Source organism: Manis javanica, chromosome 14 (genome assembly GCF_040802235.1).
Source record: "Manis javanica isolate MJ-LG chromosome 14, MJ_LKY, whole genome shotgun sequence".
NCBI classification, from domain to species: domain Eukaryota; kingdom Metazoa; phylum Chordata; class Mammalia; order Pholidota; family Manidae; genus Manis; species Manis javanica.
Window position 1 is genome coordinate 84,708,256 of NC_133169.1, and position 20,029 is coordinate 84,728,284.

Below are 20,029 nucleotides of genomic sequence, written 5' to 3' on the forward strand. Positions count from 1 at the left end.
GGCCAGTTGTCCTTGTTCCCTCTGCTAGAGAAGAATGTTATAAAGCCAGGTGGGTTTTAAGGTGGTGTCTAGAGCAGGGAGAGATTCCAGGGCTCAGTGGATCTGACCGTCCTTAACCTGAGGCCCATGGATGGGCTTCAAGAGGTCCACCAAGCCCAGTATGTGAAAACTCCTTTTGGGATGTGTCCAAGGAGAGGGCAATGCTTTCATCAGACATTCAAGTGGAGTCAATAACCCAGGTAAGCTGAGATGCATAGAGAGGAAATGACTTCTACCCAAATGGCTGTCCATGCGCAGTGTTGGGCCAGAACCCAGACTTCCTCATTCCTATCCTGGAGTCTTCTCTTTCTTATAGACTTCCCACCATGTGGCATGTTTATACCAATGTCATGGTCCCCGAATGCTGCATTTCTGCAGCTCAGAAAGATGGTAAGACAGCTTTATAGCTTTATTGGATTTTGTTTTCCACAGACCACATTTTTTGTGATGGTAAAATATTTCTGATGTAACCTGGCTCCATTCCTTTCATTCATAATCAATCCATACAAATGTCAGGCATGCCAAAGTAATTATCTTGGAAATAATTAATCAGCCGTAGGAACACAAGTCATCCCATCTGATCTCTGGAATTAAAACCACATTTCTCTTCAGAAGAGACTGAAAGTGCAGTCTTGACAAACAGGCTGTGTTGTCCCTGGCCTGGGATGAGCAGGTCCCGGTCGGCAGGCAAAGCAGTCAGAGGAGATGCTCCGTGCAGGGCTGTGTATCTCCCTACATACCGACACCAGGTGCGACACTTGGTGCCAGGTGACAACTTCCCAGCTGATGACATTTAATAACCACAAGAACCACCCATCTATAGCCACAGGTGAGGAGGTGAGTCGGGGGGCCAGTTCAGCACGTGTGGCTAGCCTGGCAGAGTCCATCCGAGTGGGTGCTTGGCCCCTGGGAAAAGCCTGAGGCCCCTCCAACACACACTACATTTTCTCGCAGCCTGTAGCAGCCCTCTGTGTTTGTGGCTTTGTCAAGGATGGCCTTGGGTGAAACCCTGGGGTTCCACTATCCAGGGAGACACCGACCTTTCAAACCTCCAGACCCAAGTGCTGAACTGGGTTTGGGGCTCCCCGCTGCACCTCAGCCACTTCTATTCCTCAAACTTCCTCAGACAAAAATGTTCCCACCACCAACCAACCTCCAAAATGCCTCTAGCATTTCTTAATGAGAAGGAACAGAAAACACTTGCAGCAGGCGTGATGGTATCTCCAACAAGTCCAGTTAGCACAGTTTTCTCAAAGGGTGGCACATACAGAACTGGGGATTTTAGGAAGAACACAGATTATTTAAATCCTTTATGTTATATGTAGGAAACCTGTGGTTTCATGTGTATTATTATTTTAGAAGAAGTTGGAGGGAAAATAGAATTGATTTAAAGAAAAACATTTTTAAAAATAAATTCAGGTGTTCAGCATATGGCGGACTATCAGGACAGTTGGGTCCACAAGCCTGGGAGACACGGATTGGACATGAGAGGAGAGATCCATGCCAGCCACACCTGCAGCCCCTGGGGGCACACACGTAATGGCTCAGTCATGACCGGGAGGGACTGGTGGGTCACCCCTGGCAGGGCAGCTAACCTCGGAGGACCACTCTGCCCCTGGAGACTTTCAAGGATCATCTCATTTAATTTTCATAATCATCCTGCAAGGTAGAACTCCAGCTCCTCCCACTTAGAGGAAAAACACAGAGAGGTTAAGTGTTATTAATTATTGATTAATTACACTTATTAATGCCATGCATACGAAGTGGCTCATATGGCCTCACAACATGGCTGGGTGGATTCGATGCCACCTAAGAGGGCTTCCCCATGGTGAGTTAGCCCTCCCCCCAGGAGGAACGAGAAGTGTAGTAACACTGGGAATGTATTCTCTGAAGAGCCTGGAACTTCTGAAATTTTCAGAACACTTTCACATCCATCAATATCTGCTTTCCTTGTGGTCAGTGTTACTTTCATTCGACAGATGAAGGAAACAGGCACAAAGATGTTCAGCAAATGACCCGAGGTCACCCTAAGTGAGCACAGAGGCAGGATCAGAACAGACTTCACCAGACTCTTGGTCCAGAAGCTCAAAATCCTGCTCCATGCTGCTTCCAGGATGCCAGCTCAAAGGGCCACCCAAAGGACCCCTTCAGGGACTGGGTCGCGAGGAGCTCCGTGGATATACTATAACTTTTAGAATCGCACTGGCGTCCCACACCCAGTGAGGGCTGGTCCAAGGGCTGAGAGGAACATATCCGTCCCTTCTCCACGCTCGAGGCTGGTGCCCCATATGGCGTGTGTATGCCTATGCCAGAGGCTGTGGGCCACGCACTGTCACCTCCTGGAGGACCCCATCTGCGGTCACCTACATCTATCAGCCAGAGTTTTCTCAGCCTCATCTTTCTAATTAGGTCATAAACTCCTTAAGGAAAGGGATCAAGTCTCTCTCTCTTCACTGCAAGCTCCGCTCCTCTAAGAGAGCCAGCCCTGCAGGAGGTTAAGTGGACTCACTGTCCTCTCCCTCATCACAAATGCCTCCTTCTTGTCCTTGCCAGCACTGGGTCAGAGTGTAGATTTCGCCCATCTGCCTATGGGTGAGTTGCAGTGACTGAGCCTGTGGACTCCGGAGAGAGACTTTCTAGGTTCACATACTAGTTCTTGACCTTGGGCCAGTTACTTACTCTGAGATTCAGGTCTTTCTCCATCAAGTGGGAAGATCATTAATGTCCACTGCTCAGGGCTGTGATGGGCCCAGTTGAGTCAGTGGGCATGAGTCATTTCACTGGGCTCTCTTGCACCTTCTTTAAGACTCAGCTCAGACATCCCCTCCTCCAGGAAGCCTCCTCAGACACACCCACCTTCCTGCCCACAGAGGCTAGTACTATGCCCGGCACACAGTGAATGCTCAACAAATATTTGTCAAGTGAATGTTTACTGAGAATTTCTCAAAGGAAAGAGAAGCCTCAGAATATAAAAGAAGAAGATGAACTATTAGAATGGTGATGATGGGGTCGATCTTCAGTAGCCCAGGTTGGGGGGCTGCCCAGTACACCAGAGAGCCCCCCACCAGCTCACACTATACAGCTGGCTGCCTAGATCACCCACACATGGCTCCACTGTGCCAGCTGACAGGGCTTTCAGCAGGGCCAGCCTACCTGCACATTTCAGGGACTGTGCCAACCTCAGAGAGACAGCCCAGTGGGCTGACGGGTTGCAACAAGTTGGTGTGAGGACAACAACCTACGCCTTTGAAATAACTGGTGCCTAGAGACTAAGTGCTCAGTCCCAGATAAAGTAGCAAGAGGCAGGTCCCCATCACTCAGGAGACAGACCAGAGAGTCCTGCACAGCAGTCAAGCCCCAGCGCCCCCAGGGAGGGCAGAACTTAGTGTGGCTGTGTCTGGCATTAAGCAATGCATCTGGCCTTGGATCAACAACTTACATGGGCCACAGAAATACAGCAACAAATCTATAATATTTGCTTAATTTATCTCTCTGCCCCTATCCCTTCTAGCAGCTTCTGATAGGATGGGCAAGAAGCATTCTTCCCTCAGGAAGACAGAAAACAAATATTTGGGGAAGTTATGAGAGTAAATAAAGCAGGAGCCACCCAGAGACCCCAGCTAAACACATACTCAACAAATCTAATTGATCCTCTAATTTGGGAATATGGCAGATTAACAGGATTTTATGGCATCGTTATGGGAAATATTTCCATAATTTTTTCCTAGTTAAATGATTGATAAAATCTAATATTCTAGCACCTGTTTAGTCCTGAAAATGAATAAGGAGCATGAAAAATACTGAAGGGATTCCAGATGCACCAACCTGCCATGGCCTGGAGTCTAGAGACAGGACAGAGAGACCAACCCAGGAGCTGCATCGTGCCCATGCCATGTGGGGTCCCCTATACTCACACCACAGGCAGCCAGAGAACCAAGACGAAAGGGGTTTTGGCCAAAGGCTTCGGGTGAGGGCCATCTCTGTACTGATGACATCAGTCTGAAGGGTTCACCATGGAAGCAAGGAGAAGATGCGTGTCACCTGAGAGATGTGCACTTATCATTTATACTTTAGTAAGCTCTTTATTTTCCTGAAAGCTCTACAGAGGATGCTGAAAATAATGTCAGAGAATGCTGGAAATATGCCAGGAGCGGGGACATCCAGGAGAGACTGTGCTAATACTCATTGAGGGCTCAGCATTGGGTGCAGTGAGCTTCTGCAAGCAACAGCTTGTTTATTTCTAGCAAACCTACCAGGGAGGATCCAGAGCCCAGGTTCTTCGCTGCCGGGCAGTACTACCTCTTAAGTTATTAAAAAACAAACAAACAAAATCAACTGTGACTTCATCTCCAACACTGAATGAGACTCCCTCCCTGCAGAAGTCCATCAGCACCACAGCAGCTCCCACCCAAGAGAGGCCTGGGGGAGTCCAGACGGCGTGCGCTGTAAAGAGGAGCTTCCCACCAAGAGGGGAGGAACGGTTTGGGTAGGGACTGAAAGTTGCCCTTTTCAAACTGTATTTTCAAAGCAGAATTTCTTTTTATTTTAAAAATTATTTTTTCATGAGGCATAAAGAAACCAAAAGGCTTGCTAACTCTGGGAGACGTTAACCTCTTTTCCAGAAGCGCTGCCTCTGAAGCGAACATCCCCTAACAATCAACCAAATTACTTTTCCATCTTTCAAAACGGTCTGTCCTGAAATTGCAAAGAAGCTGACTCATCTGCAAAAGCGCATGGTTTTCATACTTGAGCTTTAAGAGGACTGTGGTTTTCTCAGCCCTTCGGAGGGCAGCCCGCCCATCAGAAGCTGTGGCATTGGACCCCCATGGTCTCTGGTCAGCTCGGGTGACTACCAGGCCACAGGGTAGAAGAGGACAGTGTTCCACATGCAGCCCTGGTAGGGCCAATTCTCACGGCCTGTTCCTACAGCCAGAGGCTGTACCTAGCCAGACTATTGTAACTCCAGCTTGCTTATGAAGCCCCTGCAGGGCCGTCAGCAGCATGAACAGCTCAGCGAAAGACCCTCATTACTACAGAGCCCCCACTGAGAAGGGGCTTGGGCCAGCTCTGGTGCAAAGATTCACAGATGGGCATGGAGAACGCTGAGGTCTGCTAGGAAGCTGTGCACTGTCCTGACCCCCCACCTGTGCCTGATATGTGCCTAATCCTTCCCCGACTACCCCAGCCAGCCAGAAAAGCAAACCTGCAGGATATGCTGCATTTCCTTAAAAGGGGGCCTTGGGATCAGAACATAATACTCCTGCTCTGAGGGATCAAGAGGAGGAGCTTTAAACCATAATGGTCTTTGGGGTTTTACAGAGAGCATGGTGGGGTGATCCCCATGGGGTCCTCGCAGGGCCCCTAGCCCTGCATTCGGGACACTGGAGGGCTCTCAAGAAGACTGGAGCACTGCTCCCGGCCAAGGGGCTGGGTGCCGCACGGGTAAACACCCGGGCACTGACGGCCCAGAGAAGAGCTGCCGGGGTGGGGGGGGGGGGGGAGGAAAAGGGTGAATCAAAGAGAAGAAAGTCTGCCTGCAGACAAACCAGGCATGGTACCCACTGCCCAGAGGGAGGTCCTTCCACAGCCGCTTACAGACTCACCTGCAGAGCACCTGCCCAAAACCACCCTGCAGCCCACCTGGTAATGCCCTGCCTCTGCTGGAGCTAGAGCCGGTGGGCAGGCATGGAGGCAGAGCAAAGAGAGGGCCTGTCTCCCAACAGGGGCTGCAGAGCATCCTTGTTCCAAACCCCGCAAACAACCAGGGGCTGGGAACCAGGGACCATCCCTGATGGTTCCCGCAGACCCGGCCATCTGGGAAGGTGGGTGCCAAGCCCCACTCACGGATACTCCACAACTGGAGAAAAAGCAGTAATGTTCAGGGAGTTTGTATCTTCTTATCATTCCAATGAGGACAAGGAACAGACTGAGCCAGGGGATGGGGGAAGCCTGGGAAAATGATGGCTAACAAAGGCTAAGATGGATAAAGTGCTGGCTTTACCTCCATGATCTTAGTTAGTTCTCAGAATGATCCTGTGCCGCAGGAACTCCTAACATTCTCCTCCCAAGGTCACACAGCTAGCACCAAGAAAAGTGTGCCTGTGGGGGCGTGTGTGTGCGCACGCTCTCCACACCCCTCTCCCCACACACTGCACTCGCCCGCCCGCCTTAAGTCCCTGCAGCCCTTTCTTTAGAGGAAAGCCAAAGGGGTCTTCATTCAAGAAAGGCTTCTTTTCCATCTGAGATCTCAAAATTTCTCTGGGAAATCTCAGGTTTCTCTGGGAAGAAAGGGACCCTTTGAAATAGTGCATTTATTAGCGTTCGCTCAGAGGCATTTCTCTCTCCCTCCCAAGGAGCTCCGAGGAGGCCCATCTGTTCATGAGGGTTTCACCTTAAGGCCGGCGCCAAGCGCCAGGGAAGTCAAGTTACAAGTGCAATGCTGGCGTGACTGGGAGAAAACAGGCCCACTTATTTCAGTTCCGCTGAGTCACAGGGGGTTTTCATTTGTTTCAGCAGAACCTGCTGGATTTCTCTTGGAAAAGCTTTCAGGCAAACGTATAACCATTGCAGATTTTCTAACTCTCCTGAGATTAATATGCTTACGGGCATCGTAACAAAACAGACTTGCACATCTCCCCCAAAATGAATTTAAATTATGGAAGAGAGCACTTCACAGGTTTGAATTTAGTCAGCATTTTTAAATGTCACTTTTTATTGACAGCCATCTGGTGTGGGAATGAGGTGTCTTTTTTTACCACTTGGCCGAGGTGATGGTTGGCCAGCATTATTTCCTATTTGACCGTAATTAATTTTCTATTAGTAAGTAGAAATGGGGTGAACATCTAAGCAACTGCATTAGACCCCACGGTGTGAATGCTGGGCTCCCAAAAGCAGCCCTGGGGGTTCAGATCTCAGCTCATCCCCCGAGACATGACATTAAAACCATGGCTGAATAAGGCAGCACTTTGGAATCACATTGTATTTCACTGGATGGAGGGGGGAAATGTCTGAACACAAAAGGGATTTTCTAATGGAAATACGAAAAATAAAAAAAAAGTATATTTCTAATTGCATCGATCCAGATTTAGGAAACAATTCTGAATCTTACAGTGCAGATATAAGAGGCACAGATAATTTTACCTGGAGCTTCTCCTACTATATGTGAAATACAGTCATGTGGATCAAGACCTTGTTTTTAGAACTGTTAATCAACAGCCTTAAAGAGTTGCGATGGACCTCACAGGCCATCTAAGACAACACGCTCATTTTGCAGATGGTAATACTGAAGCTCAGAGACGTGCCTAAGGTCACAGCCTGATCACTTCAGAACTGGAGCCCCCCACCTTGTCCCTTCTCCTTCCCCTCTTCTCCGTTTCCTCTTTGCTCCGCTTGACAAATACGCTGCCCCCTTAATCTTCAGTTAGAGGAAGAGAAAGAGGAGCAAGCTGCCTGCATAAGAAACAAGATCCAGGGAAAGCTCTGGAATTCTGGCCTTCCCACCTCTGGCTGGATAGCACTTCCACTGCCTCCGGGGAGCTTACCTTCTGGGTGGTGCACGCTGAGACAGATAGAAAAACAACTCCCAACTTCCATCATTCTAAATTTCAACCACCTTAAAGCCCTCAGAAAATACTCCATGGTTTCACCGTCACCCAAAAAGAGACATTTATTAATGTCTACTGTGTGGCAGGCATTGTTCTAGATGCTTGGGATAAAACGGTGAACAAAACTAAGATCCTTGCGACTGCCCGATTCAGATTCTAGCAGAGAGAAGCCGCAAACAATAAATGTGATCAGGAAAGCATCTAATGTGTTAAAATGGAATGAGTACAACAGAAAATGAAAATGCAGAGCTGGGTAAGTGGGGATGAAAAATACAGGAGGTGGAATGGAGGCAGGTTGCAATAATAGATATGATGATGATGGGGGGGCCTCATTGAAAAGCTAAGATTTGAGCCCAGACCTGTAAGTGAGGGAATTAGCCAAGCAGTTGTCCAGGAGAAGAGCTTCCAGCAAGACTGGCCAAGGCCCCGAGTTTCGACATGTTCAGGGAACGGCAAGGAGGCCGGCGTGGCTGGAACAGAGTGAGTGAGGGGGAAGGAGAAGGAGACTGGCTGGGAGAGGGAACAAGAAGCCAGGCCACGATGGGCCTGCAGGAGGGTGGGCACTTGAGCTTTTCCTCGGAGGGAAATGTGGGGCTCTAGTAAGATTTTGAGCGGGGTTGGGATGACCTGTTTTAAAAGAACCAGTCTGCCTTCTGTGCTGATTAGGCTGGGGAGCAAATGAGGATGTAAAGCTCGACAAGGGCTTTCCTGGAACGCGTTTGTACTGATCAGATAAGAAACGTCAGCTTGAGCTAAGATGGGTGCGACAGAGTTTCGGCAAGCGGTGAATCCTTGAGCATGCCAGCATTCGCTAGTCTGGCTCTGGGATCACACACTGAAACACCAGCTACAGCCAAACCAATGAATTAAATAAGCAAAGTAGATGGGGTACGAACAGAGGCAAGCTAGACAGAGCCCACACATGCCCCATCGGAAGGGGCAGCCATAAATCAGCACCAGCCAACCGTCTCCATAAAGGACCACGGGCCAGTGTGGCCACGTCTGAGGATTTTCCAAGAAAAATAGGGTCCAGATATATGGAGCTTTGGATAACATCTTCCTATTTTTTAATATTAGCAACTAATTCAAAAACGATTTTTTTAACATACTGTTCAGGCCAAACAAAACACATCTATAAGCCAGATTTAACCCACAGGTTTGTCCCAATATACCTGTGCACTTACGGTTTTTTATTTTCGAAAATATACCACTGCTCACTTTGAATCTCTCCAAAAATACAGTGAGCATTTACTAAAGGAGCCAGCAGGTGAAGTCCTTCCAGGCAATGCTTTTAATAAATACTTAATAATTAGGAAAGTAAAGACAACACACCCTTATCAAAGATGCAGGGAGCCTTTGTCGCCCATGGTGCTGTAAAACTTCATCAGAAACCCACCTAAGACAAGCTTGTTACAAAGCAGTGGATGCAGCCATCAGAAGTTATCCTGAACGGAAAGCAACTAATGTCTAAATTCATCATTGTTTAGGTCAAGAATGCAAAATCAACCTGAAACAATTTTGCAAGCATCCAAGGGAAACCCCCTCATCAATTCATATAATTACTGACAACTCACATAATGAGCTTATCGTAGCCCCATAAACCAGCTGAACCGCAGGTTATTAGAGTCTCCGGAAGGGGAGAGAAGCTTGAGGTGTGCTTTGCGGGGAAAGGACCAGTGGTGGGAGGCAGAGGCAGGGATGCCGTGGCTTCTCTGTGTTCTGTCCTCTGGGTGGAAATGAGGGTCTTCTTGGAGCGCAGCGTAAGGGCAAGCGCTGGCCACAGCCACCCCCACGCAGGCCCACCCCTCCCCATCAGCAAGCCCCGGAGCTGCCCTGATCCCCGCTGGGCTGAAGGGGGGGCCTCCTGCTTCTCCGCCAGGAGCTCTCCAAGGGTCCAGATTGCCCCCCACTACCCAGGAGAAGGAGTAAGTCTGCTAACAGGACCCAGATGGCAGAGGGCAGAGGAGAGAGAAAAGTTTGACTAACTCCTCTCCCTCTAAGTCCAATACACTTGAGTTCCTCATTTGAGAGGACGTGTGCACACATCCTCATGCTCACAAAAGGACGCCTGGAACCACAGCTGTGTTGAGAATCGACTGTGTAGCCTCACCACGTGTCTGGGGACACACAGCAGCAGTCACCCCACAGCCTTCCTGCAAGAGCCAAGCCCTAGACTCTACTCTTCACCAATCTGGCCCAGCCAACAGGGCAGAGAGAGAGAACACAGAAGCCTCCGCGACCAGCCAACTCCATCACCCCCAGTTCAGCGCCTGGACGAGCTGCTGCCCTCCAGGCTTCTGTCCTGGCCCCACGGAGAGGCTGCCCACAGCTCCAGGGAGGTGAAATGAGTGGCCTCCCCACTCACGGAGCCCAGCGTCCCGCAGAAGAGGCTTGTTGCTGATGAAACCCATGGCCCAGGGCCTAGACTTTTATCGGGACAGGGCCGCACAGAAATGGTGTCAGCTCTTGGTGCCTGTGCCAGACCTCACAGGTACTGGACCTCTGGAGGGAGGTATTAATTCTGGGGCTGAGGTGGGTGTCACTGAGCGAGGACACCAGGGACAGCAGGAAGGCCAGGCAAGAGTGGACGCCTGCCCACAATCCTGAAGGGTGACGTGACTGGGGGTCATGGCAGAACACCATCTCTCCGCCAGCTTTACGATGTCAACACCTCCCGGCTTTGCACGCCATTCACCTCGAGTGCTGGGGGCCCGGAGACTGTCACCATCAGCAGAAAAGCCCATTTGGATTCAAAGCTTCTGCCTGTCCACTTAGAAGGCTTCCCAGGGGACAAGCCTTCAGAATGAGAGGAAGGCAGATGGCAAGTTGGGCAGGGGCTCCGTGCTGGCACTGCAGTAAGCACAGTGCACACATTTTCCATTGATGTGTGTGACACGAGTGGGTCTGTTAGGTGCTCAGAGCACAGACTCTTGGCTTCCAATCTCCACTCGGCTACTTTCTAGCTGAGTGACCTTGGCCAGTGATTGAGCTGTTGGTCAGCGTTTGCATCTGTAAAGTGGAAGTACTGCTACTACTTGCCAAGCGGGGCTGTTAAGAGAAGTAAATGATTTATTCAAGGAAGTGCTTTGGTCCCCGAAGTGTGAATGTCAGCTACCGTCAGCTCCTGCTGTAGGACCTGAAGGGCCTGAAGCTCACAGAAAAACAGTGATTTGCCTACGGCCATCAAGCTAGTAAGTGGCAGAGCTGGTCTTGAACTGAGGTCTCGTGCCCGAACACTGTGGCACATGAATAGCATCCTGGGATGCTGTCGAAATATGGTTGAAATAAACTCGGAGATGGAATGAACAGCTTAATCATTAACAGTGAAATATGTCCTGGAACAAGACATATAAGATCTTTACTCCAACGACACAGCTGTCACATTAAACCAATTCCTGTCCTAGGAGAATGGGCTATTTTAGAGCATTTGATCAGTTTTTCTCTAGGGAGAGGTGACGAGACCGTGCTGTTTTACTTGAAGCTACATTTCACAACCAAAGAGAAACCTGGGAAGAGCCAGGGCACAGAGAAAGGGTGGCACTAACAGGCTTAACCCAGAGGGAAGGGCGTTATCATATAACTTATACCTGCCTGGGACCCAGGACCCGGGGTTCTTGCAGTCACTTACTAGCTGGTGCACCCACAAACACAAATGGTGACCATGTTAGGGAGCTATTCAGTGGTCCCACTAGATGGTGACCCAAGGATGCCTAAACCCTGTCTGAGCTCATCTCCTCCTCCTCCTCAAGGTCTCTGGGGAAAGCAGATGACAGAAAAGCACAGAGCATTACTTTCCTGAGTTCAAACTCCCACATAATATACTAGTGATCCAGGTGACGCCACAGAGGAGCAAATATCACCCAGACTCTGTAAAAATCTCATTCTCTCCCAACACAGAACTGGACCTCAGGTATTTCTGTTCTATGAGAAAATAGCCCATTGCCTAGCTAGCATCATTGGAGAAAAGAATTTGAGAATATTTGAAACATATATCAAGTCACATCCCTCCCCAGCTTAAAATCCATCCATGGTTTCCCCAGTGCTCAGAAGGGCAGCTAAGTCCTGCCACCACGCACCAGGGCTCTGGAGGGGCTGTACCTGCTTGCCCCCTCCCCTCTCCCACCTTTCTCCCCTCTCCCACCTTTCTCCCCTCTCCCATCTTTCTCCCCTCTCCCACCTTTCTCCCTTCTCCTACTTCGCTCCAACCACACCGGCCTCCCTGCCACCCCTCCAACAGGCCAAGCCTACTACCATCTTGGAGCCCTTGCAATTGCTGTTTTATCTTCCTGAAAGGTGACTTCACTGCATTCTGATTTATTTCCTTCCCAGCACTTACCACTATCTGAAAACATATGCTTTGTTTTCTGACTTGCCGTCTGTTTTCTACTAGACTGTAAGTCCCATGAGGACAAGAGGCTTGCCCCTGCCCCCCGCTGCTGTGTCCCCGGCACTCAGCATGCATTACAGAAGGCAGACTGCCCGGGCCTCCCCTGGCTCCGCCACGAGGCCACAGTCTGGCAACCAGACGGAAGGAGTGGGGAGAGGGAAGGAGGACAAACGGGGGCCCAGACCCACCTGCAGAGATGCACATCTGGGCCCCCTCTCACAGCTCAGCCACCATCCCCAGCCCACTGATGTCAAAGACAAGAGAGAAGGGATGAAACTCCTTTGCTGGGACCCTGCAGCCTTGCAGGCTGGGCCTCTGGAACACAGTACCTCCTGAGTGGTCTTGACCTTGAAACATATCACACCTCGCCCTTGGGGATAAACGGTTTGTCTTTGACTCTAAGCCATCCTTGAACAAAGTAAGAGAAAGAAGGGGAAAGGCCTCAAGCTCCCAGCTGTGGCCAACGAGTACAGAAGAGATTGACCCTCTCAGACCCCACTCACTTCATTTTTTAGACTGAATGACTTTTAGGGTCATGCGCAGTTCAAACATTCTCCCGTGTTAGGTGGCAAAGGACACCGGCCTCCACAAGGACTGATTCCCCTGGGAAGTTGAAACTTGTGTCAAGGAAAGAACATGGGTTCTGGCATTAGATGGTCTGGTCATCCTAGCTCCCCCACTTACACTCGTGTGGCCTTGACCATGGTTCTTACTCTCCCCAAGGCTCGGCTTCCTCAACTATAAAATGAGAAGATAATTCCACCTTCCGCCCTCGGCAGGTGGGAGGATCAGGCCCCAGCAACGTGCCTGCTACACAATTTACATTCTGTGAAGGTCAGCCCCTTCTCCTTCCCAATGCCTTCCCCAGACACACACCTTAGAACACAGCCCACTGGAACCCTGCCGGGCCACCGCCGGGCCCCCATGCTTTCTCCAGTGTGTCACGAGACTTACTAGACTGTAAGTCCCATGAGGACAAGAGGCTTGCCCCTGCCCCCCGCTGCCGGGGGAAATCCTAGACCCGCGAGCAGTGCACAGGTGGGCAGTGAAGCTGTCCTGCATACACTGGCAGGAGGCTCCCAAACCCCTGTGGGTTTGGGCTGAAGGCCAGAGGGCATCTGGAGGGGGCAGGCCAGCCTAGTGATGCAGAGCATGGCTAGGCTCAATTCCCAAACCCACCATGTCCTAGCTGTGTGAGCCTCAGTTTTCCCTTTCTGTAAAATGGCATAATAGTGGTCACCTTGTAGGTTGTTATAAGGGTTAAGATGTGTGTGTACAGCAATTAGCACAAAATAAATATTACATGGCGAAAAGGCATATAGCACCTGCTCATGGAAGACTAGCTGTTGTGCTAACGAGCGCTGGGTTGGAAAGTTTGTTTTGTTTTCCTTGTTGACGTTCCTGTTTCTCTGTTGGGTTGAAAGGACATAAGTGTGAGTATCCCATTCATTCCTTCATTATCTATTAAATCCAGGCTCAGGACAAAGTGCTGAACAAAACAGATGTCTGGCCCTTGGGTAGCACTTAGCAGGCAGACACTAGGTTTCAGGTCAGGGCCAAGCATTGGGGACAGGAGGAGAAGATGAATCACATCTGGGTGGCCTAGCAGTAGACCACCAAGAGCTGCCTCCTTAGGCCACCACAGAGCCAGTCTGGGCCCTCAAGCACTAAAAACCTCAACTTTTTCCCGAGGCTCCATCACAAGTCAAATCATCTCACCAAGACTCTATCACTTTTTCAAGTTTTCCCATTGCATACCCTTATTATCATGCTCCTGAAATTCGCATTCACAGGCGCTTAGCCAACATGCTCTGATAGTTTATTACAACATCTCCCAGCTGATAGATTTCTCCTTATCTGGAAAGTCCACTGCAGTGCCTGTTAGTGTTTAAAAAGATCTTCTGGCGGTATCATTTCACTTGCTCCAAATGATAATTAATTTTAAGAACTGATCAAGATGTTCTGTAGAACCAGCCGTGGAAATGGATGGCGATGCAGGTTTATCATGACAACTGGGCCTTCCTAAGATGTTTCGAGCAGGCTGGCTGCAGGAAGCAGGGAAATGCTGCTTTTTGATAACCATCTCAGTGGCTGCATGGACCATCGCTGTCAAGTTCTGTTATTAGCTTCATTATTCCAAACAAGTTCCATTTCATGCCCACTGGATAGTTGGCCAAGAAGACATCTCTGTGCTTCGATGGAAGCAACAAGGATTAAATAGACTGAGCCCTGCTCAGCCTCGGGCTCATCGCAGCATGCAAGCAAGATGGGCACTGACTCCTACTCACGGCCCTGCCCTGACAGGCGGGTAGCATCCACACCAGCTCTCAGATGCACACCACCCAGGGCATGGTCAGAGATATCCTGTGCACACAGGAGGGCAGCCTTTTCTCCTTGGAGGCCCTATGACTGGAGGCAAGGAGGAGAAGGGGTTCACACAGAAGGAAAGGCAGAAATGCCACCTTGAAAAGAACACCGCACTTCACAGATGGGCACACCGAGGTTAGGGACCACAGAAAAGGATGTCTCTTAGTTTCTCACTTTAGGAAAAAAACAGAAGTAAGCCACAAATTCCCATGCTCCTTGGTACCAGTGGTAGCACAGATTCTCACAGGTATGGAGTAGGTGCAGTGCAGGGACCCACTGGGAATCCAGGGGAGAACAGGATGGCACAGTGCCCACCCACAAAGCCCAGTAGCAGACCCACACCAGTGCAATACAGTGGATAGGAGAGCATACTGTGTGGGCAGCTGGAACAGCTACTTGGCCCAGATTGGGATGAGCCAAGACTCCCTAGACGCCGGGGCCTCTGAGCTGGGGCCTGAAGGATGGGTCCTGATTATCCACAGATAAAGGGTGGAGCAGAGAGACAACGGCATCCACAGGGCAGGAGGCAAAGGTGGAGCCTGCTGTGGAGCAAGAGCGTGGGGAGGAGAGAGTGACAGTGATGGGGACAGAGAGGGAGGGAGGCCCGGGTCCCCAAGGGCCTTACTGGGCTTGCTAAGAGTTTGGGCTTTGCTCTGATGGCAGCAAGGAGCCCTGAGAGATTTCAAAAAGAGAAAAGACTCGATCCGATTGGCATTTTAACACAATCCTTCTGGGTGACCGATATGCTGTTCTGGGCTGTATCCTGGACTGGGAGCGAGGAGACCCGGGGCTTCCCTCCCTACCCAGCTGGGTGTCTTTGGATGAATCACTTCCCCTCAAGAGCCTTATTTTATCATCTGTAAAGTGTTCCTAGTGACAACCAGGCCCTGTTGATCTCTGTTGTGAGGCCGCGTCTGTGAACGTCGCATAAGGCAACAGGCTGAACAAAACAATTAATGACTCCTCCCCAGAACACCAACACCTCGCTTCATCCCATCACTTTACCCCCTCCAGGAAAAAAAAATCTATTCAGACCTAAAAACAAAAAAGTTGACTCTGAGTTTCCATTGCTGTCTCCAGCCATTGTCCCCACAGTGAGTGGCCCGCCCAGTCGCCGAGGAGGAAGAGGAACGCGGGCAGAGAAGCTCTCCAGGGCTGAGCCCCTGGACTCCAGACGACCCCCAAGATAAACAGTCCCTCCCAACGATGAAGAGTTGAGGGAAATGACTGCACGTCATGAAGACGGAGTGTGAGAGCCCAGTGCAACGGTGACCTCATCTGTCACTTCTCTCACCAGACAATCATTTTCCAGGACTACAGAGTGGTCAGCTCAGATGAAAGTACTGATTCATCAGAGCACAGGTTTGCACCCCAAAGGCCCATTCGGTCTCAGGACCTCACTGACAAGTGGCCGGTGGACAGCGATGCTGTCATCCAATTTCTGGCTGCCGGGATGCCTTGTGCAGCCCTGAACATCAAGAGGCCCTTTGGAAGAAGTTGGGCCGGAGTGAAAAATTAGCTGGACTTCCCTTCCACAGCTGACAAGCCTGAAAAAAGGAAACTCCTGGGAGATAGCCAGGTGCAGCGAGATGCTTCTCAAACAAAACTGGCCACTTTGACTTTAAGGAATTAGAAAACAACTGCATGCCTGTCCACTTCATTGTAGGTAGGAGCACAGGGGAAGCCCGAGGTCTCTGCTTGGGAAGCATCATCCCCAGACCAGCCAGAAGAAACCCCACTGAAGCACTGAGAATCCCTGAGGCGCCCAAAGCGGACAGACCGACTCCAATTCCCCACATCAGAGGAGCCTGGGAATGTGCCGCAGGGGCTCCCCCAGGCCTATGGCCTGAGGCAGGGGGCCTGTACTGTCTTTTTACAGGCCTCAAGCACAAGAGGTGGAGATGTCATCCCAAGATACACGTGCAAGAATGTCCCACACTGTCCTGTGAGGGGAGACAAGTGCAGAAGACCCAAGTGTCAGTCAACAGAAAATAGGGAAAATAAACTAGAGTCCAAGTGTACCCTGATCATCTGACCAGACCTGTATGTTCTACCACAGAAAGCTATCCAAAGTCTAGCGTTCAGTGGAAAAAGTTACTTTTGAACAAAACATGTTTTGTCTGTTCCTATTTTTATAAAATCTTAAAGAGTTCATTTTTTGTGGGTGCTGTGCCAAGAGCCTGCAGCCGTCACCTCATTTAATCCTTTGTAGCACAGGTATCTGCTATTACCCCACTTTGTAAATAAGGACATTAGCTCAACGTCTTCTCTTCTCAGTCAGTTCTGTTGACTACAGGACCACAGCACTTCCCACGGACCGGTGTAAGCACTCTTAGTCCAGCTTGAGTTTTTTCTCCTCAGGATTCTACTGCATTCTAGAGATGAACTCTCAAAAAAAAATTTTAATGCACACTGATTCTCTTTTGCTTGTGACACGAAAAAGAAAATAAAATCACAAGCAAAAACCACCTACGTATATACCAAATCCATGATTTTACTAACATCTTTTATTTCAAAAGTGATTTTGACATTAAACATTTTTAATAAGCTGACAATCAACAGATGAGTAGATAAATGGATGGGATTTATATTCACACAACTGGGTAGCCCCAGCAGATCCTGTCCTGCCATTCTAAAGGTTCTTATTTGCCACACCGACTCACTCCCGGCTCCCGGAGGGGGTTCCAGCACACACAAGCACAGACCGCAGTCCTCCACCCAAGACCTGAGCCACACTCCTGGCTTCTCTGAAACCACCCCCTTTGGAGGGAGCTGTGCCACGCCCAGACTTCACAGTCTTCTATGGAGATCTTCTGCCTCTAGACAGACAGACCTCAGTCCCAAATACCTGAATGAACCTTCACCCCTCAAAACTCTGAAATACCAAACAACTCATACTGAGCCCCTACCTGTTCCCGTAAACAACGAATTTGTCATTCACAAAGGTCCAGCAAATGTGTGGGTGACAAGAGGCTGATTTACTCAACTCTGTATCCACCTGCTTATGATTTTTAACAGAGATCACCCCCACTCTACCCACCTGTTCTTTCTAAATCCTGTCTCCAATTTGCCTGAAACCAAAATTTGAGTATTTGCAGATCCAATAGCCTGTCCCCAACTAATCAAGAAAAAATCATCTGTAGACAAACTAGGAGAAATGATTCCAAATGGAAAGAAAATAAGGGAAATCTCTTCTCCAACTCATAACGGTACAAACAAATTTAATATAGAAGAGGACCAGGCAGGTTTGCCCTCTTTCCTGTCCCCACCCCATCCTTCTGTCTCAAGCCCTTGGCTTCCCAGCAAACTCACTGACCGGGCGAGAGAGGCGAGCAGGCCAGTGTCTGAGTGGTGACAGACAATGACCAAACATGCCTGTCCTTTGTCACGAACCACCTTTCTCGTTTCCCCTTCTGCTGAGCCATCTGCAGGAAAATGTCAGCATGTGCTGCAGGGAGAAAATGCATTTGTTAATTTATGTGCTGGGTAAATTCACTTATTCAGTAGAATAATAAAAATGTGACTGCTCACCACCCTTCCCTTTGAGAGTAAAGACATCTTTATTAATGATTTTAAAACCTGAAAAAAAAAAGGAACTGCTTGCTCTGTTTACATTTCCCTATATTAAATGGAAGACATTCTCTTGCTGGTGTCTAAACATCGAAAATACCCTCTGGTCATGATTTATTGCTGGAGAAATTTTTTTAAATTGGGGTGTGACTGTGTGTCTAGCTATCAATTACATCACTGGGGAAAGAAAACAACAGAGATTTACATTTTTCAGTAATTCCTGTGATAAGTGTTCTGTGTTCCTGGAAGATATTAAAAAAGATTTTCCAAGAATTCTTATTTTAACCCCTAAGGTCCAGAGCTTCAATTGCTGCATACGCTGGTGCTAAACAGTGTCATGGAAGGTCCCCAGTATTTCTCTCCCTCGTACTAACTGGAGGATATTCCTCAAGGACATGCCCCCTGTGTACTGTAGCTTTGCTGATCAAAGTCTGTTCAACCACAGGCCTCCTTGATTCTGAATGTGGCCTGAATCCACAAACGAGCATTTGATTAGACCAGAGAAACACTGAGATTTGGGAACCAGCAGTTGTAAGTATATACAAGAGAAGATACAGGGTGACATTACTAAGTCCTGATTAGAGGATATGAGCCATTTAGAGGGTTAAATATCAATAGGTAAGGAAAAAGTTATTTCAGAATAAATATGTAAATAGAGATTCACAAATAATTCCTGGAAAAAGGCAAGACAGATAGAGAAGGTCCCAAATGTTCTGAGACTTCTATCATAAAAGGCAGTCCCTTCCTTTTACAAGCACACAGATACTTCTGAGTTTTATCAGTGCTATTGGTAACCTCTGGCCTGGCTTTTTTAATAGAATAGAATTTTTGACAGCAAAGGAGAAATCCAACACATGTGTTTGTGTGGCTATTGAAGGCTACTAACAGTGGGGGAAACTATGAACTCCATAGGCCCAGAGTAGAGTGACATGCACCAAAGGTAGTGAGAGGGGTCCTCTAGAACGGGATCAGGGTGACAGCTAGGTCTCTCCTTCTCCTTCCATTGTAAAGAACAGCGAGAACTGCCTAGATCCCCATAATGGGATAAACAGGCAACCATTCCTTGGTCCAGACAAGTCCTTCACCACATACCCCAATTAGCACTGAGCCAGAAAGCCACAAGCAAGTATCTATAACTCATCCATTGCTCAAATGAGTCAAAATTAAAATGAAGGTCCTCATTTTCTTAACTCAGAGTCTGGCAGCAAGCCCACCTTGCTTATGGAAAAAAAAAATTCTCTGAACCACATTCATTCACTTCCCCACTGTTCCAACTGAATAAAAATTCATTAGCTAGCACACTCAACTGTTACCTTGGCAACCCGGACAAATCGCATATTCTTAAATATCCTAAAATCTCAGGTCATTTTGTTAGCTCTCAGAAACCTAAGCAGATAAAAATTATAAACCCACATATTCAAAAATCTCAATGGACCTGAAGCACTAGAAACATGAAGAAAACCATCTGAAGTTCATCACAATCATTTGCTCAAAACCAGCGGCCAAGAGAAAATCTTAAAAGTAGCCAGGGGAAAAAAGACGTTTCTTTCTTTACATACAGAGGGACAAGTTGAAAGGAAAAGAATACATTTCTCGATGGAAACAATGCAAACAAGAACACAAAGGAGCAACATCTTTACAATACTGAAAGAAAAAGCTGTCAACCTACAATTCTATACCCAGCAAAAATGTTTGGAAAATATAGTTGAAATAAAGATTTTTTCAGACAAATGAAAGCTGAAAGAATTCCTCACTAGCAGACCTGATACAAGAAATGTTAAAGGAAATACTTCAGACAGCAAAATAACTATATCAGATGTAGATACTGATCCACACAAAGATACAAAGAGCTCCGGAAATAACTACATGGGCTGTCAGAACCCACACTGTCATATATACTCAGTGTTTTCCTTATAGTAATTATCTTGTTGAAAATATGTTTTAACTTTTTAACTCTCCCTGTGTAGTACTGCTTTCTCTGATATTGCCTTGACTTAAGCAGAAGAGCAAAAATGATAGCTTTATATAATCCTGCTCAAAAATAACAATACTCAGGACTCAA

General features: G+C 48.4%; 1 protein-coding gene across 2 annotated transcripts in view; it reads right to left on the bottom strand.

Moving 5' to 3' along the window:
- Positions 1-20,029, bottom strand: part of SPOCK1 (SPARC (osteonectin), cwcv and kazal like domains proteoglycan 1) — a 466,123-nt gene that overhangs the window by 364,332 nt on the left and 81,762 nt on the right. Inside the window, exon 1 of one of the 2 annotated variants that reach the window (XM_073221675.1) lies at positions 17,714-17,785. The exons of the other annotated variant lie outside the window; for it this stretch is intronic. Coding sequence (XP_073077776.1) covers positions 17,714-17,770 — 57 coding nt within the window. The 5' untranslated portion in view covers positions 17,771-17,785. Of the gene's footprint in view, positions 1-17,713; positions 17,786-20,029 lie in introns of those variants that run through there. 2 annotated transcript variants of the gene reach the window in all.